This window comes from Squalius cephalus (assembly GCF_949319135.1).
Source record: "Squalius cephalus genome assembly, chromosome: 17".
Classification (NCBI taxonomy): Eukaryota; Metazoa; Chordata; class Actinopteri; order Cypriniformes; family Leuciscidae; genus Squalius; species Squalius cephalus.
This window is the reverse complement of record NC_137138.1, coordinates 29,039,555-29,055,398: the sequence shown is the minus strand read 5'-3', so window position 1 is coordinate 29,055,398 and position 15,844 is coordinate 29,039,555. Positions and strand designations below refer to the sequence as shown.

At 37.8% G+C, this 15,844-nt stretch overlaps 1 protein-coding gene across 1 annotated transcript in view; it reads left to right on the top strand.

Moving 5' to 3' along the window:
* The window catches only part of gabra3 (gamma-aminobutyric acid type A receptor subunit alpha3), a 668,187-nt gene that overhangs the window by 454,779 nt on the left and 197,564 nt on the right, over nucleotides 1–15,844 (top strand). The window contains exon 7 of the mRNA XM_079847030.1: nucleotides 4,348–4,491. Within this exon, the coding sequence (XP_079703156.1) occupies nucleotides 4,348–4,491 (144 nt within the window). The remainder of the gene's footprint in view (nucleotides 1–4,347; nucleotides 4,492–15,844) is intronic.

Here is a 15,844-nt window from a genome sequence, read left to right as displayed (position 1 = left end):
CTCAGGTCTTTACACTGGCTCCCAGTTACGTTTATGATTGATTTTAAAATATTATTACTGGTATATAAATCACTAAATGGCCTAGGACCTACAGTAAATACATTGCAGATATGCTTAATGAATATAAACCCAACAGATCATTAGGATCACATCAACTAAAATTACCAAGGGTTCACTCTAAGCATGGCGAGTCTGCTTTTAGCTACTATGCCAGCCGTAGCTGGAACCAGATTCCAGAAGAGATCAGATGTGCTCCTACAGTAGTCACATTCAAACCCAGACTCAAAGCACATCTGTTTAGCTGTGCATTTAAATGATTGAGCACTGTGCGTCCGACTGATTACACTGTATTTTATGTCTGCATTCTCCTTTTGATTCTAAACTACTGTATTCTTCCTTTTGATTCTAAACTGAACTCAAATGGCACTGATTGGTAACCGGTGTTTTGCACTAAATCTGTGGAGTTTGAGAGGGATTGACTCATGACGGTCAAGGGAACACTGTGGTGACTAGTACAGATTACTGTCTGGTACAGATTATCAAGAGAACACTGTGGTGACTAGTACAGATTACTGGTCTGGATTGGTACAGATTACTAATCTGGTGGGTTCAGATAATCCATGGTACTGTAGTAGTGGGGGAAACCCTGATGGTCCTGATGACCAAATTTGTGAGCAAGTGCTCTAGTGCCTCTCTAGAGACGTCTAGAGTTATATATGCCAACTGAAAATCCACAGAAGAATACTGACCGTCATGGGGAAATCTGGGGAGAATCATGGGGAGTCAAAATAAGATACACCAGTGTTTTGCCAGATGAGAAGTTTATTATATGCACCATCTTTTTACTATTTTAATTCATTTTACTCTAATTCATTTTATAACTGTATAATTGATCTCTTTTAATTCCTTTTATAACTGTTTTAATTTCCCCTGCTTTTATTTTGTGTCTATTTTCTATGCAAAGCTCTATGAATTGCTTTAGTGTGATTATTTTATTCCACTCTATGTAAAGCACTTTGAATTGCCATAGTGTATGAAATATGATATATAAATAAACTTGCCTTGCCTATCCATGCTAGGCTGCATGGATGCGCAGGGAGTTCTCGCCCAGAACGGACCCATACCGCCAATCCAAACTATATGCTAATTGTCAATCGTATTTGACGATAGTGGTCCTGACAGAAATAGCACTTTTAACAATATAGATTGGTTTAAAGCAGCTTTATAGTGATAATAGGAAATTACAGAGATTGTTTTCTCTTTACAGCAGCTCTAGAATAAAGTTATTGTCCAGCTAAAGTTAATCAAGTTGATTGATTCACTTCCATTGCAAAGATCATTAGTTATTAACTTAGGGGCCGCTAACACGACACCGTTCTCAACTCAACGCGCTCCAGCCTGCTCATCTGCACAAAACAGTGCCTGGTGGCTTGAGAACGCAAACCCTGAAATAGATTCCAAGATGCAAGCCTTGAAAAATGTTGAAAAAAAGTTTATCTCTGCGCAAACCTCAAAAAGGCAAACCCGCAAAAATGCAGACGGCGTGCACATGCGCATTACGTGTTTAGTCTATAGGTATGCATGTTTGAATATGTATGTACGCAGGCATGTAGTCCTTCTTTACAAACCAACCCTCAACAAACTACTTGTCTGGCCTTAAAAATGTATAATAAAGAATTGTTTGTCGCTTCTGCGTAACCACGTGAACCAGAATTATCCCGACAACATTTTATCTGTACAGAGGTAAAGGGAAGGGAAGGAGGCCTTCACGGGAAGCTGCAGCTAAAATTGGTCTCTTGTTAACACATTTTCTATTTTCTACATGGTGAATGGCACATGGTGCACTATATAGGGGATATTCTGTACAGATTCCTATATGTGACCCTGGACCACAAAACCAGTCTTATGTGTAATTTTTTTTAAATTGAGATTTATGCGTCATCTGAAATCTGAATACATAATCTTTCCATTGATGTATGGTTTGTTAGGTTAGGACAATATTTGGCCGAGATACAACTATTTGAAATTCTGGAATCTGAGGGTACAAAAAAATTCAAACATTGAGAAAATCTCCTTTAAAGTTGTCCATTTCTATTGGCGATAGTGCTGCATCCATTCACAAAAATAAATGTTTTATATATTTAAGGTGGGAAATTTACAAAATATCTTCATGGGACATGATCTTTACTTAATATCCTAATGATTTTTGGCATAAAAGAAAAATCTATAATTTTGACCCATACAATGTTTTGTTGCCTATTGCCACAAATATACCCGTGCAACATAAGACTGGTTTTGTGATCCAGGGTCACATATTTTAAAGTGATATGGAGATTAAGAATAGAAACGGTTAAACCGGAGCAGACTGTGTGCGCACTGCGGCAGTTCATGTGACACTAACGTGAAACCAGACTTCACTTGCCCCAATGCATATTTACACTGTCTGAATAATTTCCTATGCCCTATATAGTGCACTATGTGCCATTCACCATGTAGAAAATAATAAATGTGTGAACAAGTGACCAATTTTAACCGCAGCTTCAGCATCTATTTATAATGTGGGATGCTTTAGATTCTAGAGAGCATTTGAATGGACAGAAAATCTGATGAAAAGCTGAAGTGCAGAGTGATGTCCACAAAATCATTGATCCATATTGATGTTGTCATTGTTTTGGGTGTACTCACACTAGGCGATCTGAACCGTGCCCAAGCATGTTTGACCCCAAAAGCCTGGTTCGTTTGACTAGTGTGATCGCTCCGTACTGTGCCCGGGTGCAGTTTGTTTAACCGTCCCTGGCCCGCTTGGAAGAGGTGGGCCAGAGCACGGTTCAGTTTGGCTCAGTACACATGAAGTGTGATCGCTAACCGCACCGGAGCACGGAACTCTTATGTGTGTTACTGTCATTATTACGACATCAAACATCTTCTATTACTACTTGGATAGTACACTTTTCAAATAATTAATTAATTAATTAATTAATTAACAGAAAACTGAAGTAATTGTTTTTGGCCCTTCTGAAAATACGAAAGCATTTAATCTGGATTTGGGTTCACTATCGCCTTTTAGGTCCCCGCAGGTACGGAATCTGGGCATTATCCTGGATGACTCTCTAAAATTTGACAAACAAATTTCCTCAGTAGTTGGGTCCAGTTTTCATCAGCTCTGTATACTTGCAAAAATTAAACATTTCCTTACTGATAAGACTTTGGAGATAGCTGTGCATGCTTTTATTACGTCTCGTCTTGACTATTGTAATTCGTTATACTGTGGCATTTCTAAGGCCCAAATTGCCCGTCTCCAGTTGATTCAAAATGCTGCCTCAAGATTTCTTCTGAAAAAGAAAAAATGGGATCACCCCACTCCACTTTTAAAGGCCCTTCATTGGCTGCCAGTGCAATTTAGAATACATTTTAAAGTTATTACAAACTATTATTTGTTTTTAAATCATTGCACAATCAAGCACCTGGCTACCTATCTGACCTGCTGCATCAGTATATCCCCTCAAGAAGCTTAAGATTTGGAGACCAGAATCTTATTTTAATTCCACATTCTAGACTTAAACGTAGAGGTGACCGTGCCTTTTCGGTAATTGGCCCGCGTCTCTGGAATGACTTGCCAGTGGAAATTCGAATGGCTCTGAGTTTGACCATTTTTAAGTCTCTCTTAAAAACCCATCTGTTTTCTTTGGCATATTAGTTTTTTTTTTTTTTTTGTTTTTTTTTTTTTTGTTGCTGTTTAAATCTGTCTGTTTGTTTTAATTATATTATAATGATTTTCTTCTGATGTGAAGCACTTTGGTCAGTCTATGGCTGTTTTAAATGTGCTATATAAATAAAGTAAACTTGAAACTTGAAACTTGAACTTAATTCAAGTATATTTAGGTGTATAAGGGTCTGGTTCTTACCTTATTGATGAACAGGAATTAGTTTGCGAGTAAGCTGCAAATTCCTCCATCAAAGGCAGCTGCCTCTGTAATAATCTTCTGATACATGTAGCACAATCAGGTGAAAATCACTGTGTGGCATAAATTATAAATCTGTTGGGCAGTATATTATTACTTTTATTCCAGTTTTCTTCAAAACAAAAAGTTGGATAATAAATGACGTAAGGATGCTTGTGTTAAAATAGGTTGGAGCTGAACTCTAAATATACTCTCCAGGAACAGGACTGACAGTGTTCTAAGAGTAATTGAAGCAACACTAAAATGCTCAATTTAAAGCACTTTAAAAAGAAATACAAAAATTATAAAGGCTGCATTAAGAATACCAGAACAGCATTGCAATTGTTTGCAAGTTAAATGTTTGGTCAGAATAAACTAGTAGCCTACTGTGGTTTGTCTCTCTAAGATGCCTACACCAACAACGAGGTTGTCTACATCTGGACAGCGGATGATGAGAAATCTGTTTCTGTGGCTCCTGATGGCTCTAGACTCAACCAGTATGACCTATTGGGCCATGTCATTGGCAAAGAGACGATCAGCTCCAGTACAGGTAAATACTGTTCTCTTTTGTGCCAGTCAGATAGATTTTTTTTTTTTTTTATGGTTTAGAAATAAATATCCAATTGTGAACTCAAAACTTGGTAGAGATTGAGTGAAATGATCAACACCCTGACACACAAGTTAAAAATGTGTGTGTGTGTGTGTGTGTGTGTGTGTGTGTGTGTGTGTATTTATACAATACTTAGCCAAGAGGCCATCTATTTCACCAGATCAGCAAAACTTATCATCATTTGTATGTATCACTCCACTTGTTTCTGCACGTTTTAGACTGGCAGCATTTCGTCCAGCGAACTATAATGATGGAGGAGAAAACCCACAATCATTTTCAAAATACTACTGTTGTTGTGTCACGGAATGTAGTTTTAAATTAAATCTGCTGTTTACTTTTTTTAAATTGTGCATATTTGAACATTTAGGTTGAGGTAAGGATGTAAAGCAAAAATGGCGATAATTAAAAAAAAAAAATACTGATGTAGTAGGGATTTAATAAAGTGTAGTAGTGTGTAGTAAAGTGTAAGGTAATGCAGCCTGTCAGGATGCTCTCTATGGTGCAACAATAGAAGTTAGTCAAAATGTTTGAGTGAAAGTCAAACTTCTTTATGTGGCCAAGTGGGCCATATTAAAATAAATATATAATACCCGGAAGGGGACCAACGATCCTGTAATCAATGCTCGACTAGGCCACCTGGAATACACCAGGAAAATGACAGCCCTACACCAGGGCACACAGGTTCGTTGCCAAATGAGGTGGGGGGTGAGCAAGGAGATGTAGACTAAAATACACATAAAAAAGTAACTTTATTAAAATACAAAAAAAGGTATGAATACATACAAACAATACCTAATGCCACAGAGACTCACTAAACAATACCAAATAACATTCACTAAAGAAACAAAGAAGAAGATGGCCAGCAAAGACACTTTGGATTTCCACCCCACACTCAATATCCAACACGCAAAGTGACACAAAGTATTAAACACACTACGTGCAAATACGCAAATCAAATTATAACCACGGCCAACCCCTCCCGTTTAACGATCCAACAAAACAAAGGGAAGAAAATACACAAACAACTACTGACATACAAATGTACATACAAAATACATTTACTCAGGAACATAATTAACTCAATTTAGAGAAAACTCAAAACAATAAAGATAAAACGGCAAGTTATGCCAACAAAAGCAGTTCAGTTGAGATCCAGGCAAAGCAGCAGTGCAGTCGAATCAGTAGGTTTAAATCCCGCCCTCAAATAAATTACAGGAATCCTTGGACATAGTCACTCCTGCTGAACATAAGAAACAAAATTACTTAACCCTCTGGGGACCAAGCTGTTTTTGGGGTCCTTGAGATGTTCTGACATGCCTTGATATTTGTGCTTTTTTCAGTTATTTATAAACATGTTAATGGCAAAGGTGTAAATTCACTCTATATAGCACAAACAGGGCTACCATAATATGCGAGCAACGTGTATGTAGATGTTTGTATTTTTAAGAGAATAATGTTTATGCGTGGTTATTGGAAAAAAATAAAATGAAAGTTGCTGATTTAAGAACACAAAACACATATTAAATATGTGTCCACAATACTTTTGACTAATTGATGTTGTCCCTTTGAGTTCTAGCTTCAAAAGTATGTGAAAATCATCCTGCCTAATTATAAAACATAAAACACTACATTGATTTAAACATTGTAAAACAGTTTTTTTGTCAGAAGAGGTTTATGCGTGGGAGTGGTAATGGGTCATCAATATTAATGAGATTCAGACCAGGGGTGTGACATAGACGCTCCTAGAAGTGCTAATGGGCCATCAGGTGAGGCAGCCTGAACAAAGAATGAGGAGATTCAAATGTTTTGTTTTTCAATCTGTTTTATTGTAATTTTGTAAAAACAAAAGTAAAGGCAGGTATCTCACAGTAAATGCTTATGCCCCGTTGATGCATCTGGGTGACTCATGTGCACATTCCATGAAATGGTGCGGTATCTCTCTCTTGCCATGATTGTGGCAGGAAAAGGCAAAGAGAAAAGACTGTCTTGCCGCCAGTAGTCCTTGATGGAGCTGACCTTCACCATGGCCATGTAAAACACCAGCCCAATGTAGCGGTACATCTCACTGATGCTGACATCAGTCCATTTAAATTTGCACCCCTTTGCAATTGCACCAGCAGCCTGAGCATTGGTGTTGTGGCACAGAGTTGAAACTGCATTCTCAGAAAAAAACATTTTGAAGAGAGTCTGGGGAGTGTGTGTGTCAGCAGAACTCAGCTGTGGTCCAAGTTCCCGGGCAGGCAGGAAGCTCAGAGTCTGTGGAACCATATCAATGTCAGTCTCTGTTTTCCATGACAGAGTGGACTCCTTGTTGCTCGTCTGAATGTTTGTCTTGGCCCTCTTTGCCACATTCCTATAAAAATAATAATATTAATAAAGGTTAATAAAGGTTGATCAAAGTACTATCAGCATGTCAGGGCAGGGCAATCAGCATGTTGATAAAACAAAAAATATATAAGCTCTTTTATATTAACATTACCAATCAATAATTGTAATATTGTGCATGCATAACACATTTTTTGCAAAGCCACAGTAGTAGGTAAAAAAATAGTAGATAAATATGTACTTACTCTTTTTGATTTCCGTTGCTCCGTGTCCTGCGAGTTGCAGTGGAAGGCGAGAGTGAACAAGCTACATTCCTTTTAAAAAAAGTTGAAAACTATTTTTATCATATATTTTACAGAGTACTATTCCAGCACATGCATAACTGATGGACATTTAGCAATGCTGATAAAGCAACACAATATAAGCTCTTTTATATTAACATTACCAATCAATAATTGTTATATTGTGCATGCATAACAACACATTTGTTGCAAAGCCACACAGGCACATATAGGCTACATTTGTATCATCACTAAGTATATAAACAAAAAATGTAACTAACATCTGTAAAATAGTAGGTAAATATGTACTTACTCTTTTTGATTTTTGTTGCTGCGTGTCCTCGGTGCAGTGGAAGGCGAGAGTGAACAAGCTACATTCCTTTTAAAAAAAGTTACAAAACATATGTAACATCAACCAATCTCCAAAAATAAATAATAAAGTCATACAGGCTCATATTATTAACACTAAGTATAAACAAAATTGAACTAACATCTGTAAAATAGTGGGTAAATATGTACTTACTCTTTCTGATTTCTGACTGTGTTGCTAAGCACACTCCGAGTTGCAGGCAGAGGTAGATGAAGCTACATTCCTTTTAAAAAAGTTGAAGAATATTATTACATAAATATAACTATAGTAGCATTAGTCTATAATGAATAACTGATGTAAATAATTTTAGACGCGTGCAATAAGCCTATATGCGTGTCAATGGGCCATTACCAGAGAGGCACACCGCAAACATTAGCCTAACACATTTGTGCACTTCATTAACTGGGTATATTTACACATTTCAGCACATTTACACACATTTACAACTGATATTTGCGAGCATGCATCGTTAATGATAATGAGGCAGCTTTTATATAGTCAAAATATAATCTAAACACCTACTAGGCCTACTTTCTAAAATAATTTCTAAATTCTATCTTTCATACATAATGATCTAAACATATCATTTAGGCTACAAATACAAATACAAATTTCCTAACCAAGGGGTGTAGCATATGTACACAAAAAAACAAAACAAAACATTTTTGACGTTGAAATGGTACGAGATATTAAATTCATGGTATAGATATGCACTTTCATTAGATCGTGTTGAATATAGGTAGATATCAAATGTCAATACTCTGGATGGCAAGTCCACCCAGTATAATATGTAAGCTCATGTTTTGAATAGCTTGTCAACTAATGCAAGTAAGAATAAATACTTACTCATCCGAAATTCTATCCACGGCTGCATCAATTCGCTCTTCAAAATACAAACGGTCGTCATCAGAGTAGTCGCGCTCCTCTTCTGATGAAAATCTGGACTCTTCGTCGCTAGTATCCAGGACGAACTGAAGGGCTTCCGCACCGGTGTACCGTGTCATCTTCCCAACGCGCAGGTGACGAAATGATGAAACTTGAAGCGTTTAATGCATTTGCTTGGGGGCGTTTACCTGTTTTGCATAGATGGCTTAGCACATTATCTTGTGAATAGCGCGCTCCGTGAGTAGGCGTGAACGAATTAAAGTCAATGAGCTCGTAATGAGCTCGACTGGAATCGCTCTCTTTTTATACAGATTACAGAAGCTGATAATATTTGTTTTTTATATAAATGACTTCATTTAAAAGATGCGATCTCAAGCTTTATGCCCGTGGGTCTGTTTGCCTGTTTGACTGAATTTTCGCGGAGTTATAGATCATTTTCGAACGCGTTTCAAATGGGAGTTTACTGACAGAGAGAAGGCAGAAATCGCATCATGTTAAAGTGTCTTTATTTGTCAAAAAGCAAAACACTTTATTTTTATTGTGAGTATACAGAAAAAAAATAGAAACTGAACAGGATCGATTGATGTATAACACGAAAATTAAAGATCAAAATTAACAGAGCATTTTGTGTTTATTTTTCATTGCTAAAAAAAAAAACGAGCAAAACGCGCCGGCGCGTTTTTGGTCCCCAGAGGGTTAAACAGAATTAAAAACAAACTAAACTAAATTAAAATCATACATACCACAAGAGGTTGACAGCACTATACTATACATCGTCACTCATCTTATGAGATTGTAGCCGCTTACTAGACAACACACTGAAAACATGTCAGTCTCTAGTTAACAAAGATCACTTAAAATTCCTGGCAGCTATTGCAAGAGCCAGTGCACACCAGAGAGAAAACCAGAGGATGCATCAAACTCTCCTGCCGGCCACAAATATACCAATGTTAACATCTCAATCAAGTTCAAAGTTTGAGATTCAAACCCAACGCTACTACAACTACCGTTACTCACAATGTGAAGTTTACAATGGGCAGGACCCATAGTGACGCATACCCGGCCAACAAACCACTCACATTTTTATACTCCCCAAACTGGGCATTGATAGGCTCACAGAGTTGGCATGACAACAACCAATAACAGCAAGGGTTATACATCATCCTGCTACATTCAGCATCCGCAGGAAGAAAAGACATTGTCAAGCTGCTCTCACTTGCTGTGTCTGTATGGTGGGACCAGGAGAGATCATCAGAGATGTGGACACCAATTAACTTGTAGCTTTTTACCTTATGAACCTCCACTCACTTGATGTGTAATCCACAATCATCTCCTTTGTTTTGCTGACATTCAGGGAAAGGTTATTGTCACTACTCTATGCTGTGAGTCAATTGGAGATGAGGCCTAAGATGGCTGCAATTGCAAACTTGCAGATAATATTTGATCTGTCTTTTGCCATAAGGTCATATGTTAACAGGGAGTACAGAAGGGGGCTAAGAACGCATTCATGTGGAGCACCAATACTGAGTGTGGAGGACATGCAGTTGCACTTGTGAGAAAGTCCAGAATCTAGTTACACAGTTGGCTGTTTAGGATTTGAGGATGATGATGTTGTATGCAGAGCTAAAGTCAAACAGAAATATCAGAGGGCAGCTGTCATAGTCAGTAGTAATTTTCACCACTGGAGGTGTGTCGTCAGCCTCAAACTGAGCATAGAAGTTGTTAGGCTCATCTGGTAAGGAGGTTGAAGTACCTAAAATATAATCTAAATCTCTCTTCCTGTAGGCTCTTTTAGCAGCCCTAATAGCTTTTTGAAGGCCGTACCTGGACTTTTTTGTAGGCTATGAAGTCACGAGAGTTAAAAGCAGTGGCCAGGGCTTCTGGATGGGAAATGCCCATACATAGACAGTTGTGAGAACATCCTCTGTGCATTTGTTAATATAACTGATAACAGAGTCGTAATGTATAATGTATATTCATCGATGTCATTGCCTGCTGAATTCTGAAACATTTCCCAGTCTGTGGATTCAAAGTAATCCTGGAGTCTGGAGATGACACTCCATTTGTGGATTGGTCTGACAGCTGCTTTTTCCAGTTTGAGGCATTGTCTGTATGCAGGTAACAGCAGTATGCTAATATGGTCACCTTCACCAAAGGCAGGCCAGGGGAGGGATTTGAAACTGTCTTTCAGTTTCATATTTACATATTTAAGAAGAACTTTCCTCATGTTACATCTATTAAAATCCCCTACAACAATAAACGGGTGTTTCTTTTCCAGTCCTTTTACAGTAAAATAGAGATAATCTATAGTTTTGGTTTTATCCACCTGTGATTGCATGTAGATTACAGTTAGAATGATTAAACTGAATTCCAGAGGGAGGTAGAAGGGACACACTTTAATCGCTAACAGTTCAATATCAGGAGAACAGTTCGTTCATAATATTGTATCATCCGTGCCCAAGCAATATATAATCATAAACATACCCCGCCACCTCTGCTCTTATAGGAGTTTAATGTCCTGTCCTGATGGAAGACAGAGAATCCTGGCTGTGTGATGGCTGTGTTGGGCACCGTGTTGTGAAGCAACATTTCACTGAAAGCCAGCACCTAGCAGTTTCTTATCTCTCTGAAAGGTAATCCGAGCATTAACTTCATCAACTTTGTAATTGAGTGACTGAGTGTTCACCAATAAAATACTGGGGAGAGACGATAGTCCATCCAGTCAATACAAAAACGCTAATTGATTCAGGAATGAAATAAGGTTTTAAACTTTGATATTATTTGAATTTTACACACCACCTTGAGCGAGGCTCAACCGACAAGCAACGTAGTGCCAGAGTAACATTGACCAGCACTGATGTCTGTCATGTGAAATCTCCTTAACCCTTGAAAGGATGCTATGACAACGATTCATCAGTGCACCTGGACATGGCAAACTGATTTATTATTTTTATGAAATTATGACTTGACCTAGAGAATGAAAGCTATATCAGATAGTAACATCAGCATTACCTCCTTCCCTTTTACCCTCCATGGCCTCAACACAGCTCGTTAGAGAAGGGTCGGACTTTTGGGCTTTACCAAGTTGTTCTCTCCCTATCGTCAGAGAAGGTTCTTGATCAGGAATCTCATTATCTGCGTTACCCACACTGGAATATACAGATAACCTTAACTCAGAGGGAGAATCTGGAGAAGCAAGAAAAGTGTCAGACAGACCAATCACATCCTCATTTTTGCGTGTCTGTGCATGAGTAACAGCACATGCTGAAAATGTTGAAGGGAATTGACTGGCAAGCTCCGCATCACAAACCGGAGTCTTCGCTACAACTGGGTGAGAAAAACTTTAGCACCGGCCAGGTAATTTCCCAAGATTAGACTTACAGGCAGTCTTGAGCGTACCCCCACTTTTACAGGACCTGAAACTAGATCAGAGGTCAAAAACACAGTATGAAGAGGAACTTTAACACAGTTCAATTTGATTCCATGAACCAACACATCAGTTTCAGTGTACGTCACATCTGAGAATGGTAATGCACTTTCCAGTATAAACAATTGAGCTGACCCCATATCCCTCAAAATCGAGATTGACCATCAAGAGAAACTGACACACTACCCTTAAATACAAAGGGAGTAAATGCAGAACTGTCTGAACAATTCTCAACACCAGACATTTGCTCAAGAACAATATTAGCTACACTTTTAGGTTTGAAGGCAGCATTCTTTTTCTTCCAAGCTTTACAATCAACAATAAGATGATTTGGGTCTAAGCATTAAAAACAAACTCTAATTCTCAACACTCTTGCTCTCTTCCTTACCCTGCACTGCAGAGCGCATCATAGGTTTCGTTGAGCGAGTGCACATCAAAGGTTTCTCCACACTTGAAGACATTGAAGTACTATGATTCGGGCTAGCAGCAGAAGAAAATACAGTCTTATGTGTCAGAATATATTCATCCGCCAACACTGCAGCAGCTGAGAGGGACTTAACCTTTTGCTCATTTTGGTAAATCACTAAATTGTCTGAAAAACTATTTTTAAAATCCTCCAACACAATCAGTTCTTGAAATTGCTCAAATGTAGTCGTTTTAGAAGCGGCGCACCACTTTTCTAATAGAGCTCTCTTATCGTGTGCAAACTGCACAAAAGTTTGTTTAGCCGATTTAGTATGGTTACGAAACTTTTGCCTGTACGCCTGTAGGCACAAGTTCGTAATCTCGCAAAACAGCAGCTTTCACCAAATCATAATTAAGAAACTCCTCGATGGGCAAAGCAGAACATACTTCTTTAGCTTTGCCAACTAAACTGCATTGTAGCATTAACCCCCACACATCTTTAGGCTAGTTAACCCTCTGGGGTCGGCTGTCGCGCCGGCGAGACGAGCTCACTTTTTTTCTTATCAGTGCAAAAGAAATACTCTGTTGATTTTGATCTTACATATATGTGTTGTACATCATTCAATCCTGTTAAGTGTCTTATTTTTTTGTGTATACTCACAATAAGAACAAAGTGTTGTGCGTTGTTACTCGAGGTTAGATCTGTACCAGCTGTTCATGATCCAGCTTACAGACTCCGGAGTGATTGGCCTAACGTTACTGATCACGGCAGTAATGGAAGAGAGAGCGTGCACTTTATTACAGTTCATCTGAGTCGTTTTACGGATATTAAGTTTACCAGTTTATTAAGCAGCCCCTGAAAAGCTGTGTATATATTTGTTGACTGTTAGCTGTAACGAGTGTTTCTGTTTAATTCGCTGCGTATGTTGATGATAATGAAAGGGAGAGAGAGAGTTTATGAATTAGACTTTAATGCGCACTTCTTATACTGTGTTTATTCAGCTCATACGGTGATTTTTTGGAGTAAAACTGACGTTTCATCTTTTGTGTGATGTACAATAAACTTAATAAAACTCATCAGTACATTTTTGCCCATCATTCTGACGTGGTCCACTACAACAGGTTTGTACTAATAGTGTATAAAAGCAAGATAAAAAATAAGTTTTAACCATAATTGAACTAAACTATACCTGTTCTATCTCCATACAGCATATATTCTCTGGCTCTGTGGGCATTATTGTCTAACTCTGGGTCAAAATGAACACCACTACTGAGAGTTTCTGTTTTGATATTATCATTCGTGAGATGAGATTGTCCTGACACTTAGTGCGAGCTTTTGAGGCTCCGCCCTCCGTGCCGGCAGCAGCAGCTCATTTGCATTTAAAGGGATATACACTAAAATTACGCGTTTTTCTCAGCCTCAGAAAGTGACAATTTAAAAATACTGTAAAAAATTATCTGTTGCGTATTTTGAGCTAAACCTTCACATACACACTCTGGGGACATCAGACACTTATTTTACATCATGTGAAAATGGGCATAATAGGTGCCCTTTAAAGTAAAGTGTAACCCGATCCAGTTATGATATTGTGATATATTGAAGTATGGATTGTGATATGAGTCACAAAATGTATATCAGAGTACATATTGTGTCATCATGAGATAATTGCCAATACTGTACCTGGCCCTACTTATTTTCAGTTTTGTACACTGCCAAATCTCTTGCATTTACTCTGAATGCTGCAATCAGCCTTTTAAAATTTATCCCTGAAGGATATGGAAACATCTGCCTTCTTTGTTTTTCAGTATTTGAGGCATAGAGATTTATGCTGGATAATGAAAAACCTCTATTGATCTTTAACACAGTTTATTTATATGCACAAGTCTGTAATGCTGTAGCCTTCCCTTTATGAAATCTTTCTTTTTGCACCTGACAACCTGAATAAATTAATTTTGATTGCTTCCCACACATTTATTTTTTCCCTCTTTCCTTTCCAGCCTTGTCATACACTTACAAATTCATCTTTTGTCTGTTTTATCTAGCCTGATTTACAAGGACCTAGTTTATCAATTGCTTTATGCCACATTTATTGGGGTCATTCAACCTCTGTAAAGAAAGAAGGACCCAAACCAGTTTGAGTCCACAAGAAGTGTACATGCTCAATACGACAATGTGCACATGTGAAAATGAAACAAAGATGAAATACACATTATTAATGGTGCACTTTTTCTAAAGCCAGTGAAATGCAAATAATTTCATATATCAATATTTTCTCATAAACAGAAAACCTGAATGAATGGCATGCTTTGTACTAAGGTTGTATTTCAAGGGTCACAATCACAGGCACATTTTTAATACTTCTTAAAAACACAAGCGATAGCATATGTAAGCAGATGCATATGTAAAATAACACAACCATCAACATTAAACAGCATTTAAATCAAAACTGCCTAATGTTACTGAATAAAATGTCGATCCAGGACAAGGTATTGGACTGTGCAACCTTAGTTGATGAACTCGATCTACTCCATCTATGTTGTGCTCATCATTCTGAATTCGATCTGGATGTAGTCTTTGTTAAAAACACGATTTTCTCAGCTTTTTGCTCAAAATGTATGAGCAAATTATATATTTTTTGATTAAACTTACCCACATTCGTGTTGATAAAGCATACATTAAGCTAGAATAAACCGAGTTGTTGTTTTTTTTAAGCAGAGGCTCTGTTCTTTCTTTTGATATATTGCAAGTTCAGACATTCATACAACAAAATCTGGAGGACATAAATATTTTGTGAAAATTATTAAAAATGCTGCCAGCTTTTTTTTAAAGTGCGGCGAGGAAAGAGTTAACACTGGTCCAATCCTGTGCCTGTATATTTTATAACATATAACCATTTATTTTCAAGTAATGTAATGTTAATGTTCCAATCTACTTGAATGCTATGTAATCTTAAGACTAACAATTGTTACTTCCCCTCCTCAGTGTAGGGTTGGAAGAGGGAGTAACAGGTTAAATAAAACGGAGAATGGTAACATAAGTGGAAAACATGGTGAAATCCCTTAAGTTATCAGTGAAACAACTACTTGATATAGCAAACATAAACAGTTTATTTAATTTAGCAAAGAAATAAATGCATTAAATGTCGTCAGGAGTGCATCACAGAAAGCAAGGTTAACTTACCGTCACATGCAGTATACCCTCAACTCTCGATTAATTACCCCAAACCTTGCTTGTATGCGGTTCCAAAAACGTGGCCAGGAGTTCAGTCAACCCAGAGTATGTTCTCAGTGAAAACCTGAAGACATTCTAAACAGAGGGCCAAATCCAGGAGTCACCATGGAAACATGCGCTTCCAAGGCTGCGTCCGAAATCGAATACTCTCTTGTGTAGGTACTTATTTTGAATATAAATTACTTCACGACTGCTACAAAGTATGTTCTATATAGTATGAATGTAACCGGAAATACTACATTTGCCATGTTGTCATTATCATGTGACCTACCAGCGTCAGTTGTGTTGATTTACTGCCATTCACAAATCCCCTCCCATAGCCTCATGGAATAGTAAAGTGTCCATCGTATGCACACTTCAGAGTCTCG